At 52.1% G+C, this 16,856-nt stretch overlaps 1 protein-coding gene across 3 annotated transcripts; it reads left to right on the top strand.

Annotated features, from left to right (window-relative positions):
* Positions 1 to 268: 268 nt before the first annotated feature.
* Positions 269 to 16,569, top strand: TFR2 (transferrin receptor 2). Of its 3 annotated transcripts, XM_053558038.1 has the most exons (19): positions 269 to 340; positions 1,518 to 1,571; positions 1,832 to 2,081; positions 2,181 to 2,367; positions 7,589 to 7,729; positions 7,804 to 7,915; positions 8,005 to 8,127; positions 9,022 to 9,138; positions 9,263 to 9,402; positions 9,695 to 9,858; positions 10,431 to 10,550; positions 10,939 to 11,021; positions 11,103 to 11,166; positions 11,264 to 11,331; positions 11,412 to 11,488; positions 11,568 to 11,652; positions 11,737 to 11,964; positions 12,324 to 12,464; positions 15,828 to 16,569. In XM_053558038.1, the coding sequence occupies exons 2-19, from the start codon at positions 1,533 to 1,535 to the stop codon at positions 16,110 to 16,112; spliced, it is 2,424 nt and encodes an 807-aa protein (XP_053414013.1). In that variant the 5' UTR covers positions 269 to 340; positions 1,518 to 1,532; the 3' UTR covers positions 16,113 to 16,569. The 3 variants fall into 3 exon arrangements, with proteins under 3 accessions (XP_053414013.1, XP_053414015.1, XP_053414014.1); XM_053558040.1 differs by lacking the exon at positions 269 to 340 and having other exon boundaries at positions 661 to 1,571; positions 1,794 to 2,081; XM_053558039.1 differs by lacking the exons at positions 269 to 340; positions 8,005 to 8,127 and having other exon boundaries at positions 661 to 1,571.
* Positions 16,570 to 16,856: the final 287 nt, after the last annotated feature.

Below are 16,856 nucleotides of genomic sequence, written 5' to 3'. Positions count from 1 at the left end.
AACAAGGGGAGGGCCACGCCTATACTCAACGCAGATCCCACGACAGACGCCAGGGAACAGCCATAGGAACCACAAATTCTGCAGGTTCCAGAGGGGCCGCGAACCAGGGAGGACCAAGCAGCGGAGAGTAGGCGGAGAGCCAAGTTAGGGTGGAAAGGGCTGCAGGAGGGACTGTGCTGTCTCTGGCCGGCTCCGAACGGGTGGAACCTGGAATAGGCGGGACCGGGCTCGAGATCGGCGGGTTCCGCACCAGTATCGGGCCTGGGGTGGGCGGGGTCTGAGCACCAGCCTCTGGTCTCAGGGGAGCAGCCGCATAAACTCCCTAGGACCTGCATCTCAGGTGAGCCGGGGCTGCTCTGTGCCTTCCTTCCCGGGACTCTTGGCGGTAACAAGCATGGGTGGGACACCGGGACACGAGCGCGCCCCAGCAGCTCAGACCTTCTCTCTGGTCTTGGGTAGGAGCTGAGGTTTCTCAGGGAAGACCCTGAAGGGGAAGGGTTAGAGGAACCCTTGAGTCCTACTATTCAGAATTTGTCCTGGGGTTCTAGGCGGGGCTTAAGATCCTGCGCCCCCTGCCTGAAATTGTAGGTAAAATGTAGTGGTTTGTGACTGCGATGTGTTGCTGGGGTGAGGTTACCTGGATTTTCATTAAACTCTCAGAGGGTCCCAGCCCCCAAAGAGGAAGAAACCGCATGATCCAAGTCCTTTGGCGACCAAAGAGGTTTCGATGTTCAGGGAGGACTCCACACCTTGACTGGAACTCTGTCCACCTCCTCCAGTATTACCCTGACTCACAGATCCCTGACTGCAGGAGCCCCACTCCTGGACATTCACTGGTCCTGCCTGACCACGTGCTCCCAGTCATGCCTGTCCCTCCCCAGCAACCAGCCAGGGTCTGAGACCAGCCTTTCTACCTGATTACAAAAAGACAGACATCCACCTGCCCAGACCAACCCCCCAAATCACACCACTGTGGCACCTCCAGCTTAGGATCCCACTGGGGCAGGCATTAAGACAGGGCGGTCAGTCAATGTGTTAAATCACCTGGGCACTGGGGACTTGAAGCCAGATAAGGAGGGGGCTGATGTCCATGTTGAACCCTCCACTCAGGTGTGGAGAGCTTTGGAAGGGTCTCCAAAGACACAGAGAGAGATGGAAGCAGTAAAGGGGAGGAGGCATCTATATCTCCACCCTCCCCCACAAACAAGCTCCCCTCCCCCACCCATGACGGGAACTAGGAGGCCAAAGTCTGCCCCAAGATCAAAAAATCAATGGTTTTGCAGGGAGGGGGACAGAAGTGGGGCTGTGGAAGGATTGGCGGAGGAGGGCACAGCCCCTCTTGCTCTGATCTGGGCTGAGGGGGCCATGTCTGGAAGGTTGGACTGAAGCCAGGCCTCTGTCCCCACCCTTTGTGGGGGGAGCAGCCTGCGATCAGGCTGCCTGCCAGGGTTGATAAGGGGCCCTCCTAGGGCTCCCACAAACGGTTTATCACCTGGGGGTGGGGGGACCGCCTGCAGAGTTCAGGAAGGGGCATGACCATGGAGCGGCTTTGGGGTCTACTCCAGAGAATGGTAAGATCAACGGGCTTTGGGGGACACCTTAGGCCTTTCTCCAAGTCCCTCAGCCCTCACCTAAGCCCCCTCAGGCTGGCCCCTCCTGGCTAGTGTCCTGGCCTCACCTCTTCCCACCTCTGTTCCTCCCTCTCGCCTGCCTTTCAGACTCCTCCCCACCCCACCCTGTACACCCCAAATGGCACTGATCCCATAATCGCCCTATTCCTCCCCATCTTCCAGGCCCCTTCCCCAACCTCATCCCCATCCTGCCCCTATAGCAACAGCTGTCTCCAGGACCCTCTCAAACCATCTACAAGCGTGTGGAAGGCACTCAGCAGGGGTACCTGGAGGAAGAGGAAGACAGGGAGGAGGGGGCCGAGCCACTGGCCCACTTCTTCCCCATGGAGCTGAGGGGCCCTGAGCCCTTGGGCTCTAGACTAGGGCAGCAAAACCTCATACCCTGGGCAGCAGCAGGACGAAGGGCTGCCCCCTACCTGGTCCTGACAGCCCTACTGATCTTTACTGGGGGTGAGTCATCCACCCTGGCAGTGAAAGGCTTGGGCTGGGGGAGATTTCTGGGGGTCCAGAGGGGGGCATAAGGAGAATCCCCATCTTGCCACCTGCCAGCCTTCCTTCTGGGATATGTGGCCTTCCGAGGGTCCTGCCAGGCATGCGGGGACTCCTTATTGGTGGTCAACGAGGACATCAACTATGAGCCGGGCCTAGACTCCCAACAGGGCACCTTGTACTGGAGTGACCTCCAGGCCATGTTCCTGCGGCTCCTAAAGGAAGGGCACCTGGAGGACACCATCAGGTAGGGATGAGCCTGCCCGCCTCCAAGCCCCAAGTGTCCTTCCTTCATGCACTCAGACTGGGCTTCCTTTTCTCCTTGCTGGGGATGCTGCTGTCTGGGTCCTCCTCTTGAGTCCTTCCACTTGTCTTCCTGTTCTCCCTGTTCAGCAGTCCTGGGAGGATGGCAGGCATGTGGGGCTGAAATTCCAGGGGACTCAGATTTTCAGGTGGCATATTTGGAAGACAAGGGAAATGACTGAGAACAGAGATGTCCAGCAGCCAACATGATGCAGGACAGACCCATAAAAGTCTTGAATGCTACTGGGCTTGGTGACTCACTCTTGTAATCCTAGCACTTTGGGAAGTGGAGGCATGCAGATCACCTGAGCTCAGGAGTCCGAGACTAGCCTGAGCAAGAGTGAGACCCCTTGTCTACTAAAAACAGAAAAAATAGCTGGTTGTGGTGGTAGGTGCTTGTAGTGCCAGGTACTGGGAAGGCTGAGACAGGAAGATCTCTTGAGCCCAAGAGTTTGAGGTTGCTGTGAGCTATGACAACATAGCACTCTACTCAAGGTGGCAGACTCTGACTCAAAAAAAAAGTCTTGAATGCTGTACTCAGAGACCTAGAGTTAGACTTGTGGCAGCAGGGAGTTCTGGGGTACTCTGAGAGGGGGCATTCTAGTCATTGTAAAAAATGAGCAAGCACATGCATTTGTGGGCACAGCTGCCCCCATTTACATCATGGGGGATGCCAGACACACTCTGTGTAGGCCAAGACACAGGACACTCTGACTGCTGTCCTTCATCCTGCTGCTGTCACCTTCCCCTTCTGGAGAGAAATTGCCCTGACAGTTCCAGAAGATAGGTCCACTCATAGCTCTCTTTCAGATCAGGAGTAGTTTTTCAGTGGATTTTCCTGGGTTTTCTAAGTAATCATTTAAGTTACAGAGAGTAGGAAATGCATATTCTCTTTTCCAATGCTTATACCTTTTATGTTTTTTTGATTTCTTACTGCATTTAAGAGGACATGAATTTAAGTAACAGTGACAGTAAGATATCTTTGCCTATTTCCTGACTTTAATAGGAATTTTTTAATAATAATTTGTCATCAAGTATTAACTTTGCTGCAAACTGCAAACAGGTGTTTGTTGTTATTTGTTTATTTTTGGAGAGATGGGGTCTTGCTCTTGGCTCAGGCTGGTCTCAAACTCCTGACCTCAAGCAGTCTGGCCTCCCAGAGCACTAGGATTACAGGAGTGAGCCACCATGCCTGGCCCCAGACAGAGTTTTTTTTTGAGACAGAGTCTCAAGCTGTCACCCTGGGTAGAGTGCTATGGCATCATAGATCATAGCAACCTCCAGCTCAGGCTCAAGCGATCCTCTTGCCTCACTTTTTCTATTTTTTAGTAGAGACAGGGTCTCGCTTTTGTTCAGGCTGGTCTCTAATTCATGAGCTCAAGCATTCCACCTGCCTTGGCCTCCCAGAGTGCTAGGATTATAGGCGTGAACCACCACGCTCGGCCCCCCGGAAAGATTTTTAAAGTTGAATTAAGGGAGTTTCTTTCTATTCCTAGCTTACTGAGCCTTTTTTTTTTTTTTTTTAATAATCAGGAAAGGGCTCGGCACCTATGGCTCAAGCGGCTAAGGCACCAGCCACATACATCTGAGCTGGCGGGTTCGAATCCAGCCCAGGCCCGCCAAACAACAATGACGGCTGCAACCGAAAAATAGCCATGTGTTGTGGCGGGTGCCTGTAGTCTCAGCTACCTGGGAGGCAGAGGCAGGAGAATTCCTTGAGCCCAGGAGTTGGAGGTTGCTGTGAGCTGTGATGCCACAGCACTCTACCCAGGGCGACAGCTTGAGGCTCTGTCTCAAAATAAATAAATAAATAATCAGGAAAGGAAGAACAGGTAGAGATTTTTAGATAATATTTTTCCAGAGTGTAGTGATATGTTCTTTAATGTTTATTTAGTAATTTGTATTAATAGATTTCCTTATCTTAATGAGCTCAAAACTGAACTTGATCAATGTGTGTTATGACTCTTTTGATACACTGGTAGGTCCACCTAATAAAAGACCTGAAATCTGTGAAATCAACAAGGTTCAGGGCATTTCTTTTTTTTTAAGCCTTTCTTTTCTTTTTAATTATTTATTTATTTATTTTGCAGTTTTTTTTTTGGCCAGAGCTGGGCTTAAACCCACCACCTCCAGCACATGGGGCCAGCGCCCCACCCCTTTGAGCCACAGGCACCGCCCCGGTTCAGGGCATTTTTAATTTCTTGAGCAGCACTTGGTCTTCTAGGTATGTGCTGAACAGATGGATGGTTTGATAGGTCTAAGGGCAGGGGCAGCATTATGGGTGCCATAACAGGGCAGGAAGGCAAGAGGGGACCAGTAGGGGGAGAGAGCAATGAACTGAAGCCCAGTTCTAAGTGGGATGAGGAGGGAAGAAAAACCAGGGAGGAGCTGATGGACTTGGAGATTGGGCCAGGTGTCATTCCAGCTACTTGCTGGGCTGAGGCAGGAGGATCACTTGAACCTAGGAAATCAAGGCTGCAGTGAGTTGTGATCATGCCTGTGAATAGCCACTGCAATGCAGCCTGGGCAATATAGAGGTGCCATCTCTAAAAATAATAAGTAAATAAATACATATTTTAAAAACAAATCAAGACTTGGAGATTGGACTTCTGCAGTGCTCAGGGGGTGAAGAACAGGTACAGTGAGGGCAAGGGGGCAAATTGTAACCTCACGAGGTCTACTCAGAGAATGGGATTCTGGAACCTTAAAAATTTATCTGATAAACTGTGTCCTATTTATCCTGGAGTCTTCAGCACTTGGCACTATAGTGCCAGATAAATATTCAGGGATGCAATTCTGGGGAACCATAAGATCCAGGGAAGTGGGCAATTCCATTGGAAGTGACATTAATGAGGTCATTCATTCATTTATCCAACAATATTTTGAACACCTACTCTGTGGCAGGTACTAAGCTGAGAGCAGGTGGTGGTGATATAGCAGCAAAACAGTCTGACCTTGCTTTTGTGGAGTTTACAATCCATTGGAGGAAATGAATATGTAATAATCACATGAATGACTATATAATTACTACTGGGATTACTGCTTTGAAAGAAAAGGATGTGAAGAATGATTATAACCAGAGGACCTGATTTAGATTGAGGAACTGACAAGCTGAGACCTGACAGATGAATAGTTTGTCAGGCAAAGAGAATGTGGAAAAGCATTTCAGGCCAGAAGACATCATGCCCAGAGGGTCTAACTGGGAAAATAATGGCCTATTGGAGGAAGTGAAAGGTAGTCCCTATGGCTGGTGAGGTGGACATAGCTCAGGCCCTATAGGGCCCTACTGGCGACTTTAATTGTTTTGGATTTCATTCTAAGAGAAAAGAGAGAGTAATGATGAGTTTCGCACAAAAGAGTATGATTAGATGGTGGAGGAGATTTCTTAAAGATCATGTGCAAAGAATGCAGTTAGTCATACTTCTGACACCATAGTACAGTGTCCTCACTGGTCTGTAAATGGACCTTCCTAGTTCATTTTCCCTGCTTCATCTCTGAGTACCCCTCACCCCTCCCCTTCCCCATAAGCACTTCATCTAATGTGTTTGATGTATTCTTTTAAATACACAGGGTTTTGACATAGATGTAATGTTGTTTTATATGTATATTCAGGTGTTTTTTTAAAAAGTAATATTTCTGTAAAATGATATATGTTCATTATTTTTAAATTTAAGGAACATGGAAAAATATAGAGAAGTAAAAAACATTGCTCCAGACTCATTATTTAGCTATAGCTATTGTTAGTGTTTTTTAATGTAGACAATTTTTTAAAACTTATAGTGAGGCACTCATAGCTCAGGGTGTAGGGCACCAGCCACATACACCAAGGCTGGAGGGTTCGAACCCGGCTGGGCCAAGTAACAATGACAACTGCAACAACAAAAATGTCAGGCATTGTGGCAGGCACCACAACAGTCCCAGCTACTTGGGAGGCTGAGGCAAGAGAATTGCTTAAGCCCAAGAGTCTAAGGTTGTTGTGAGTGACGCCACAGTACTCTACCCAGGGTGACAGCTTGATATGCTGTCTCAAAAAAAAAAAAAAAGCTTAGTATAGTGTGTTAAAGGTCTATCCATAATGTGGTTTGTACATCTAATTGATTGTTCCTGCTGCTGCAACAGGACTTCACAATGGGCATCAGCATATCTTATGTGAATTTGCAATTTCAAACAAACACTTGAGCTCCTGGGAGCTCTATGAGATTGGATAAGTGACTAATTGGTTAGATAATAACAACAGTGATGAGAGAGAGGGGGTAGGAGAGCTAGGTGGCCTGAGATTCAAAGGAAGAGAGTTTTAAGAGAGAATAAATGGTCAGAAATCAGAAAAGTAGAGCCAGGAGCCTCCACTCCAAGCTGGGGGATGAAAGCATGAGCCATCCTCTGTGAAGAATCCCACAGGAGACTTGGCCTCTCCAGCAAGGTTTCTGCCAAGGCAGGTCATAGAAGGGGTCTTCTGTGACCATGAGTGGGGAGGAGAGTTTGTTTGTTATGGAAAGGGAAAAGGTGGAGCCAGGTGGCAGGGAGGTCATGCGGAAACAGCCTGTGGAAGATGTGAGGTGGAAGATCAGGGAGAATTTGGGTGACAACCCTTGGTTAGGTGGTAACTATGGAAGAGGACGGGGAGAGGTCTCCAGAGAGACAAATGATTTCATGATTTCACCTAGAAGGTAAAGTGTCTCCAAGCCATCCAGGAGGGCTGAGGGAGATGGAAAATCTGCTACTTCTGCCCAGTTGGCCCTTTGGAAGAAAAATCGTTTTCACGCCTGGGGCAAAGCAGAGTGAAGGAGAGAGACAGAGACAGAGAACGAACGTGTGTGTGAGAGAGAGAGACAGAATTTGTGTGTGTGTGTAAGTGTAAGTAGACGGATTAGTCTGAGCCCAGAAGAAACTAAGGGATGATGAGCAGGATCTCTAGCTTTGGGCGGCTAAGGCTTGAAGCTGTAGGTGGTACTGGAGACCCTTGGGCTCTGTCCTGGTGGTTATGGGAGAGACCAGTGGACAGGGAGAACTTTTCCCTAAACTTGGGACCCGCTTGCAGCCTGTTTCCTGGGGTGACCTCACGTCTCTGGCAACCTTCCCTCCTCCCGCAACTTGTCCCCTCCCGGCGTCCATGAACCCCAGCGCCTCTCCCCTCTCGGGCCCCAATCCCACCTCTCCCCGCCCAGGCAAACCAGCCTTCGGGAACGCGTGGCCGGCTCAGCCGGGATGGCCGCCCTGACTCAGGACACCCGCATGGCGTTCTCCCACCAGAAGCTGGACCACGTGTGGACAGACACGCACTATGTAGGGCTGCAGTTCCCCGACCCGTGAGTGCGTGGGCGGCAGGGGCGTGGGGGGGTCGCGGCGCGTAAGGGGTGCGCTGACCACCACCCTTCCTCAGGGCTAACCCCAATACCCTGCACTGGGTCGATGCGGCTGGGAGGACCAGGGAGCAGCTGCCGCTGGAAGACCCCGACGCCTATTGTCCCTACAGCGCTACAGGCAACGCCACGGTGAGCGCCTCCAGCCCACGCCCAGGATGGGGGTGGCGCGCATCCTTTCCCCAGCCCTGGGACACGTTTCACAATCCTCCGGTCCTCAGGGAAAGCTGGTGTACGCCCACTACGGGCTGCCCGAGGACCTGCAGGACCTTCGGGCTAGGGGCGTGGAGCCGGCGGGCTGCCTCCTGCTGGTGCGTGTGGGGGTGATCAGCTTCGCCCAGAAGGTGAGGGACTGGAGCGCGCCGGCTGGGGAACCGGAGGTTTGGACTGCCAGTGGGAAGTGTCTAGGATATTTTGAGAAGGAGAAAGGGAAAGTGGGCAGTAAGAAAATGTTGGCTGGGTCTCGGCGCCTGTAGCTCAGCGTCAGGGCTGGCGGGTTCGAATCCGGCCTGGGCTGCCAAAGAACAACTGCAACAAAAAATAGCCGGGCGTTGGGGCGGGCTCCTGTAGTCCCAGCTACTGGGGAGGCTAAGGCAAGAGAATCTTTTAAGCCCAAGAGTTTGAGATTGCTATGAGCTGTGAACGCCAAGGGGGACATAGTGAGACTCTGTCTCAGAAAAAGAAAAAAGAAAGAAAATGTTGACTGGGAACAAAATCAGGTTAGTAGCAATCAAATGGGGTAGGGAACAGGAACACGGCGCGGGGAAATTGGGGTTGCCAAGGCACTGCTTAGGGTGGCCCTCTGGCTGGCACAACTTTGTGGGACAGGCTCAGCGCCCATAGCACAGTGGTTATGGCACCAGCCACATATACCAAAGTTGGTGGGTTTGAACCCTGTCCAGGCCAGCTAACCAACCATGACAATTGCAACATTAAAAAAAAAAAAAAAATCTGGGCGTTGTGGCAGGAGCCTGTAGTCCCAGCTACTTGGGAGGCTGAGGCAAGAGAATCACCTAAGCCCAGGAGTTGGAGGTTGCTGTGAGCTGTGACGCCATAGCACTCTACTGAGGGCAACATAGTGAAACTGTCTCAAAAAAAAAAACAACAAAAAAAACCCTTTTCTAAGGGATGGGACAGTGGAAGATCAAAGGCCTTGCCACTTCACTTTTTGGGGCTTCTCCTGTCCTTACAAATCATTCTTTTCTAGAAGGAGCCCTATATTCACCTCCCTCCCCCAGGTGGCCAGTGCCCAGGACTTTGGGGCCCGGGGAGTGCTCATATATCCTGACCCAGAAGACTTCTCTCAGGGCCCACACAAGCCAGGCCTGTCCAGCCACCAAGCTGTGTATGGACATGTGAGTCTGGAGGAAGACAGCAGTGCCTTCCTGGGGGTCCAGGCCACAGCTCCTTGTTGGGAGTAGGGTGGCATATTATTCCTGGAAGCCCACAGCTTCACTGTGGGCACCTCTTTCCCTACAGGTGCACCTGGGAACTGGGGACCCCTACACACCTGGCTTTCCTTCCTTCAATCAAACCCAGTTCCCTCCAGTTGAATCCTCTGGGCTCCCCAGCATCCCAGCCCAGCCCATCAGTGCAGATATTGCTTCCCACCTGTTGAGGTGGGAGGAACATAGGGACCAAGGAAGAGGAGGTGGCAGAGGGGGAGGAGGCTACACCTAGCCCATAGGATGCTTTGGGGTAAACTAGAAAAAGGTGAGTGGGCACAGCTTCTTGCCAGGGCTCATTGTTCAGAGTTCCTGGGCACCCTGGAGCAGCACACCACCTGCACAACTATCCAAGGCAGCCCTGGCAGCAGTGCCCCTGAGGCAGGGTTCAGTAGAGATTTGATGCCAAAGGAGTGCTTTGGAACTCTCTGCCACTTTTAATCTTTTCTGCCTTACTCCTCTCCAGGAAGCTCAAAGGCCCTGTAGCCCCCCAGAAATGGCAGGGGCGCCTCCCAGACACCCCTTATCACCTGGGCCCAGGGCCAAGCCTGCAGCTAAGGGTCAACAACCATAAGGCCTCCACCCCCATCAGCAACATCTTTGGCTGCATTGAGGGCCTCTCAGAGCCAGGTATGTTTGCTGCCCAGTTTGGGAGGAGAGCCTCTGTTCACAACCATGGCCAGAGAAGGGGACAGGAGTGATGCCCAGAGGAAGGAGGCTGGGAGTTGAGGCTAAGTGGGGACTGATGGGGTGGTGTGAGGAGACCTGGACAGGCTGGAATGTGCAGTGTTGCACGGTAGTGAGTTCCTCGCTGGAGAGTAGGGCATGAAAGCACTATTATTGATTCCAATAAGCCCCCAGATCAGCACCAAGGGACAGGGAGGCTTGTGGTGGGGCTCAGGTGAGGATGCTGGTGGTAGGAATAGTGGGTGGGAGAAGGGCTGGAGAGAGATTTAAAGGGGAAAACTTGTCAGGACCTGCTAACTAATGGGAGATGACAGAATGACTCCAGATACCCTGCTGAAGGAGCAGGCTACCCTGGGAGGGACAAGGGGAGAAGGAGCACTCTCTGTAGGGATAGCAGGGATTGTAGGGCTAGAATGCTAAGATGTGAGGGGCTGATGCACTTGCCTTCCCAGGATGCAGGGGAAGATTTTGGGTGCTGCCAGTGTAAAAGGTGGGCCCAAACATCCCCTCCCCAGATCACTATGTTGTCATCGGGGCCCAAAGGGATGCATGGGGCCCAGGGGCAGCCCAGTCTGCTGTGGGGACTGCCATATTGCTGGAGCTGGTCCGGACCTTTTCCGCCATGGTGAGCAATGGTAAGGTCATGGCCTGGACCAGGCAGAGCGTGGGCTGGGGCACAAGCCAGGACTGGAGTAGAGAAGCAGTTAGGAGCACAGACTGGCGGTGGTCACTTAGACCTGGGCTTCAAATGTGGCTCCTCCGCATCTTGGCTGTTGGGCCTCAAGCAAGTTACTTCACCTCTATTTCCTCATCTAAAACGGAAAGTAAAAATAGTCCATGGCTCTGAGTGAAGATTAAGCAGTAGATTCTTTATGGTCTCCATCACTATTACAGTTGAATCAGGGCAGACCCAGGGTGAGGCGGGATGGGGGAAGGAGAGACCCCAGGAACCAAGACAGAGGAGGACAGAAAGAAAGGTAGTCTTTGGTTGGCCTCCCACCCTCCCTCCCCTTCTGCCCTCAGGCTTCCGGCCTCGAAGGAGTCTTCTCTTTATCAGCTGGGATGGAGGCGACTTTGGGAGTGTGGGCTCCACAGAGTGGCTGGAGGTGATATGGGGTCCTGGGTAGGTGGTCAAGCAAGAGGGTGAGGTAGGGGGCCTATATGCCACACTCTTCAACCACCCACAGGGCTATCTCAGTGTGCTGCACCTCAAAGCTGTGGCCTACGTGAGCCTGGACAATGCAGTGCTGGGTGAGCCAGGGAAATGCCACTCCCTGAGCCCCTCAGGTCTCCTCTCGTCTTTGGGGCTAAGCCCTGAGCCTAGCACTCCCTCTTCCCCTCTCTCCAGGGGATGACAAATTCCATGCCAAGACCAGCCCCCTTCTGATCAGCCTCATTGAGAACCTCCTGAAGCAGGCAAGAACCCCACCAGGAGTGGGGGATGGAGGGAAGCCTGCAGGGGTTAGAGCCTGACCCATTGCCCCACCTGCCCCCAGGTGGACTCTCCTAACCACAGTGGGCAGACCCTCTATGAGCAGGTGGCATTCACTAATCCCAGCTGGGAGGCTGAGGTGTAAGTTTGGGTGATGGAGGAACTGGGTGGGACATACGGGAGCGTGAGCCCACAGACCCCCCCCCCCACTTGCCCACAGGATCCAGCCCCTGCCCATGGACAGCAGTGCCTACTCCTTCACGGCCTTTGTGGGGGTCCCTGCTGTTGAGTTCTCCTTCATGGAGGTGAGACTTCCTCACCCAGTCCCAGATAGAGTGCTAGTCTCCCAGCCTGCCTGCCGCTGCCCTAGCCCCATACTGTCCCTGCAGGAGGACCAGGCATACCCGTTCCTGCACACAAAGGAGGACACGTATGAGAACTTGCACCAGATACTTCGAGGCCGCCTACCCGCTGTGGCCCAGGCTGTGGCTCAGCTCACTGGGCAACTTCTCATCCGGCTCAGCCATGATCACTTGCTGCCCCTCGACTTCAGCCGCTATGGGGACGTGGTCCTCAGGCACATTGGCAGCCTCAATGAGTACTCTGGGGACCTCAAGGTCTAAGAGGCCAACCCCGCTCCCAACCCTGGGGGTGGGAGGCGCTATATCCCTTTGGAATGCGGCCCAGGCCAGGAAGGTCCGGGTCCTCCCTGCCATCCCAGAATCTAGTTCCCTTCTGGCAACCTGGCCCTGTTCCTCTGGCCTCCAGTCTCTTAAGTCCCCGGGACGCAGCTGGTATCCTCCCCAGCCTCCCCCAATAGCACAGGTACAGGGTCTTCTCTTCCTTCATTCTGCTCCCAGCACTCTGGACCCCCTGCCAGGCCTAGGGTCCCAGCTCCGTCCCCCAGTACCCTGACCCATCCTAGGCCGGAGTTCTGGACCTTGCCGCCGGCCCCAGCTCGTACCTCCACCTCCAGGCCCGCGGGCTGACTCTGCAGTGGGTGTACTCAGCGCGCGGGGACTACTTTCGGGCGGCGGAGAAGCTGCGGCAGGAGATCTACAGCTCCCAGCAGGGTGACGAGCGACTCATGCGCATGTACAACGTGCGCATAATGAGGGTGAGGCCCCGCCCCTGCCCAGCTCTCTCCCTGGCCCCGCCCCTGTCCAGCTCTCTCCCCTCCCCCGCCTCCTTTGGCTGACCGGATCCTGTCCTCTGGGCGCTGCCAGTCCTAAGTAATCAATGCTTAAAGTTCACAGCGATCCTTGAAGTAGGCCCTGCGAAGTGATGAAGTGGACAGGGAAGGGGGCCCATTGGTCAACACCTGGGTGAACTAGGACGGTCCCCCTTGGTTCCTCTCCCACAGCTCCTCTCCCACTGCCTCCCTCAGCCCTCTGGAGAGAAAAAGTATGTCCACAGTGGTCCACAGTACAAGAGGGATAAGGTTACAGCCTGAGAGATCCAAAAAGCTAAAGAAATTCAGTATGGAGAGTTCTCTTACTTCTGGTAATGAGACTGGTAAAATCCAGAAAGGCTGCCTGGAGGAAGTGAAGTGGGAAAGTTAAACAAGATCTTTTTCCCTCGCCAATTCTTCGTGCTTAGCTTTGAATACTTTGCAACCTGTCCTCCATCTCCAGTTCCAACTCCTCCTCCCCTGTTCCTTGAGAACTCAACTCCTCAACCCTTTGATCTTGGGCAATGTGTGGGTAAAGACGATGGGTGTGGGAAAAGACCTATGGCAAAATCATAAGCAAGGCTATCCTCAGCATGGGCTGAGCAGAGAACCCACAGTGTATATACGGAGCCACATGTGAACATGCACTCAAGGTTTTCAGAGAAAACATGTCTGGCCCTTGGAGGTTCATGCTTTTTCTTGTTGCTTTTTCCTGTTTGGGTCCTTCCCTGTCTCCCTTGGTATCACATTTTCCTTCTTTCTGTTTACAAATCTATTCCTCTTGCTCTTTCTTCCTGACTACTTTTTCTGGTCTCTCTCATTCTCCTCCTCTTCTCAATCTCCTTCTCTTCTTATCTCTCCTCTTTTCATTCTCCTCTTCCCTTTGCTCTCTCTACTGAGACACATGTGACCCTTGGGTGAGACAAGAGATTGGGCATAGTTTATTTCCATTCACTTATCTTGGTTTATCCTCTGCTGTGTCAGACTATGGAACACAAACAGATAACCATCTCTCCAAAGTTTCTCCCCACCCCAGGATAAAAGGCACCTGTGTATAAGATACAGGCTCAGGCTCAGGGCTAGACAGGAAAGGACTCAGGACTTCAGAGCAACACAGGACTAGGCCAAACCCAGGGAATATTATAGCGCTAGACCAGTGCCAGCAGGCCAAATTCAGCCAGTTCTTTGTTTTGGTAAATTTGTATTGCAACACAGCCATGCTCATTGGTATCATCTATGGATGCTTTTGTGTTACAATGGCAATGTTGAGTAGTTGCAATAGAAGAAGTATGGCCTGTGGAGACTAAAATATTTACTGTCTGGTTTTTTGCAGAAAAAGTTTGCTGATCTCTGTTTTAGACTGTGTCTTGGATCTTGACGAACAGACAGAACTTGGGGTGGTGCAAAGAAAAGGGAACATTTCAGGGTGGAGAGCCCCAGTATAAGGGTGTGGCAGTGAAATAGGCTTGGTTTTACTTGGAAGCTGGGTGTGGACCAGTGGAGCCAGAATAGAGGCCCCATGAAGAGACAGAGGGAAGGGAATCCCCAAATTGTGGGTTAGGCATCAACTGTCAGGAGCCTTGAACACCAGGATAAGAATGGATTTTTAGGGCCTTGGCATCATAGAAATTAGGGAGGTTTTTGAGCAGGAAGGAGATGTGGGAGAACTTTGGCACAGAGTGGAAATGACCTGAAAAGGGAGTGAAGTTAAGGAAGACTTGAGTTCTGGGTGAGGTGACTGATGGCAGCAAACGCCCATAGGTAGGGACAGGACTGATGTGAGGCATTTAGAAAGACAAATGGACAGACTGGGTGTTGAGGGAAGAGTAGGAGAATAATAACTGGAGCTGCCATTTATAAAGGGCTACACATGCTAGGGGCTTTACGTCATTTTCTTCCATAGGACTCCTCAAATCCCTGTGAGGTTGCTAGTATTGTATGTACAAACTGAGGCTCAGGGAGGCTAAGTAATTTACCCAAGCTTACACAGTAAGTGGGAGAGTCGAAATTAGAGACCTGGCAGTCTACCCCAAAGCCTATGCTCACTCCATTCTCATATACCCTTGATATTGAGTGCCTGGTCTTCCACCTGAGGAAGGCCATGGTACTCATGAGTGCGAGCCCAAAGCACAGGTTTTAGGACAGGGCGGTGCTGATATGTGTGAGGCTATATACAGGTGCTCCCTAACCAGATGGGGAGGTCAAGAGGCTGGAGGGCAGGATCCCAGAGGATGATTGAGTGAGGAGATTCGGTAGCTGTCTCCCCAGAGGTTCTGGTTGAAGCCAGGGGCTTGGCTGAGGTCTATGAGTGGACAGATGGAGGCCTTAGAATGTATGAGTGTCTGAGACCACCCCCAGATGTACCCAGAAAAATCTTCCCTGAGTGATTCTAATATGCAGTCAGGGTTAAGAACCACTGGACTATAGGTATGAGGAAGAGCAGAGGAAAGTGGAACCTGAGATCTGCCCACAAGTCAAGCAGAAGGAACCAGTGAGGCTGGCAGAAGGGTAGGAGGAGACTTTGCCAGAAGTGAGGCCATCTCAGGAAAGAGAACAGCATCTGGGTCAGATTCTGATGAAGAATAAGGCACTTGGTTAGAACTAGGCCGTCCCCTTGACCTTTGACTCTGGGGCTGTGGACTCTGGAAGAGCTGGCAAAATGACTTGGGTGTGGAAAGGTGTGGTATTAAGAAGTAGAAGACACTCACATCTGTAGTCCTAGCGCTCTGGGAGGCCCAGGCAGGAGGATAGCTTGAGCTCAGAAGTTTGAGACCAGACTGAGCAAGAGCAAGACCCGTCTCTACTAAAAATAGAAAAATTAGCTGGGCTTTCTGGTGCCCACCTATAGTCCCAGCTTGAGACAGGAGGTTTGCTTGAACTCAAAAGAGTTTGAGGTTGCTGTGAGCTAGGCTGATGACTTGGCTCTCTAGCTTGGATGACAGAGAATCTGTTTCAAAGAAAAGGAACAGAAGGATGATAGATTTTCCTTTGAGGCTTTGGACACAGAAGTGAATGGGCAAGGAAGAAAGACTGGGTAGACCTAGATGCCGACTTGGGGGGCTCTAGAGATAGAAGAGGCTAGAATCCAAAACTCAGGCTGACACATCCTACCCAGCTACTGGTGACGTCATAGTATGGCGATTTCTTATTGGACAGCCAAAGGGAGTCAGGACTTAAGCTGCTCAATAGTGTTTACGGAGCAAGTTAAGAGGTCCCAGGTTAGGAAAGGCTGGCAGGCGGCAGGAGTTACTCTGGCCTTTGCTCTCGGGGCAGAGCCCTCATCCCGATGAGATCCTCTTCTCGGCGCAGGTGGAATTCTACTTTCTGTCCCAGTACGTGTCGCCGGCAGACTCCCCGTTCCGCCACATCTTCTTGGGTCGTGGAGACCACACTCTGGGCGCCCTGCTCAACCACCTGCAACTGCTGCGCACCAACGGCACCGAGGCGCCTAGGGCCACCTCTTCTGGGGTGGTGCCTGACCTGGGTTTCCAGGAGAGCCTCTTTCGTCGCCAGCTAGCCCTGCTCACCTGGACGCTGCAAGGGGCAGCCAACGCGCTTAGCGGGGACGTCTGGAACATTGATAACAACTTTTGAGGCCTCCCTGCCCACCCCTGCTTCCCTGCCAGGAATTCCTTTGCTCTCAGCTTGACCGAGTCAGGGCGAAGGAGGTGGCCCAGTGGCCTGTCATTGCTAACTAATCTTATTAGCCTTTTTCATCTCTCTTTGGGGGCCCAAACCCAGCGCAGACACCCACACACCCCTGGCCCTGCAGTGTGGGTGAGCAGTTTTTCGTAATGTGATGGTCAGGTTATTGGTTAATCAGAGAGCAGCATCCCTTCAATTACAGCTCCTTCCCTTTTCAGGAGCAGGGTCTTCCATACGTGGAGACCACTTTGGAAGGTTTGCTAAGCCCTGGGACCTTGCCAACTCTCCTTGTGGGAGAGGTTGCAGGTGCAGGCACCATAGCCTTATGGCCAACAGGTGGTCTGGGATGGGAGTGGTGTGGGATATGGACGTCAATAAACCACCTGGTGACATTGGTTGTTCATAAGCGCCTCGTGCTTCTTCCACACCCTCACTCCATCCCGTCATCCTTCCTCTGAGACCCAGGAAAGGGACCAGAGAGGATATGTGTGAGAATGCTGTTTTCATGGGAAAACTGAGCTGGTCCTGTTACCTAAGGAAACCAGTAAGGGAATACTGAAGGCTTTGTTTTCTAAAGACCATTGTGAGTCTTATGTGGCCGTTGTGAGGGGTCCTGGCTCTGTTCCTCCTTCTGCCACCAGAAATGGATACATAAGGCTGCACAATTTGCAAGTGCTGGTGCAGAAAGTAAAG

Source organism: Nycticebus coucang, chromosome 12 (assembly GCF_027406575.1).
Source record: "Nycticebus coucang isolate mNycCou1 chromosome 12, mNycCou1.pri, whole genome shotgun sequence".
In the NCBI taxonomy this organism is placed as follows: domain Eukaryota; kingdom Metazoa; phylum Chordata; class Mammalia; order Primates; family Lorisidae; genus Nycticebus; species Nycticebus coucang.
This window is presented reverse-complemented; position numbering and strand designations above follow the sequence as displayed.

Excerpts from the sequence above, each read along its gene's own strand:
- TFR2 (XM_053558038.1), top strand. The coding sequence starts at position 1,533 with ATGACCATGGAGCGGCTTTGGGGTCTACTCCAGAGAATG. Across the intron at positions 9,403-9,694 it reads ATTGCTTCCCACCTGTTGAG|GAAGCTCAAAGGCCCTGTAG; the intron begins GTGGGAGGAACA and ends ACTCCTCTCCAG. Across the intron at positions 11,332-11,411 it reads TTGAGAACCTCCTGAAGCAG|GTGGACTCTCCTAACCACAG; the intron begins GCAAGAACCCCA and ends ACCTGCCCCCAG.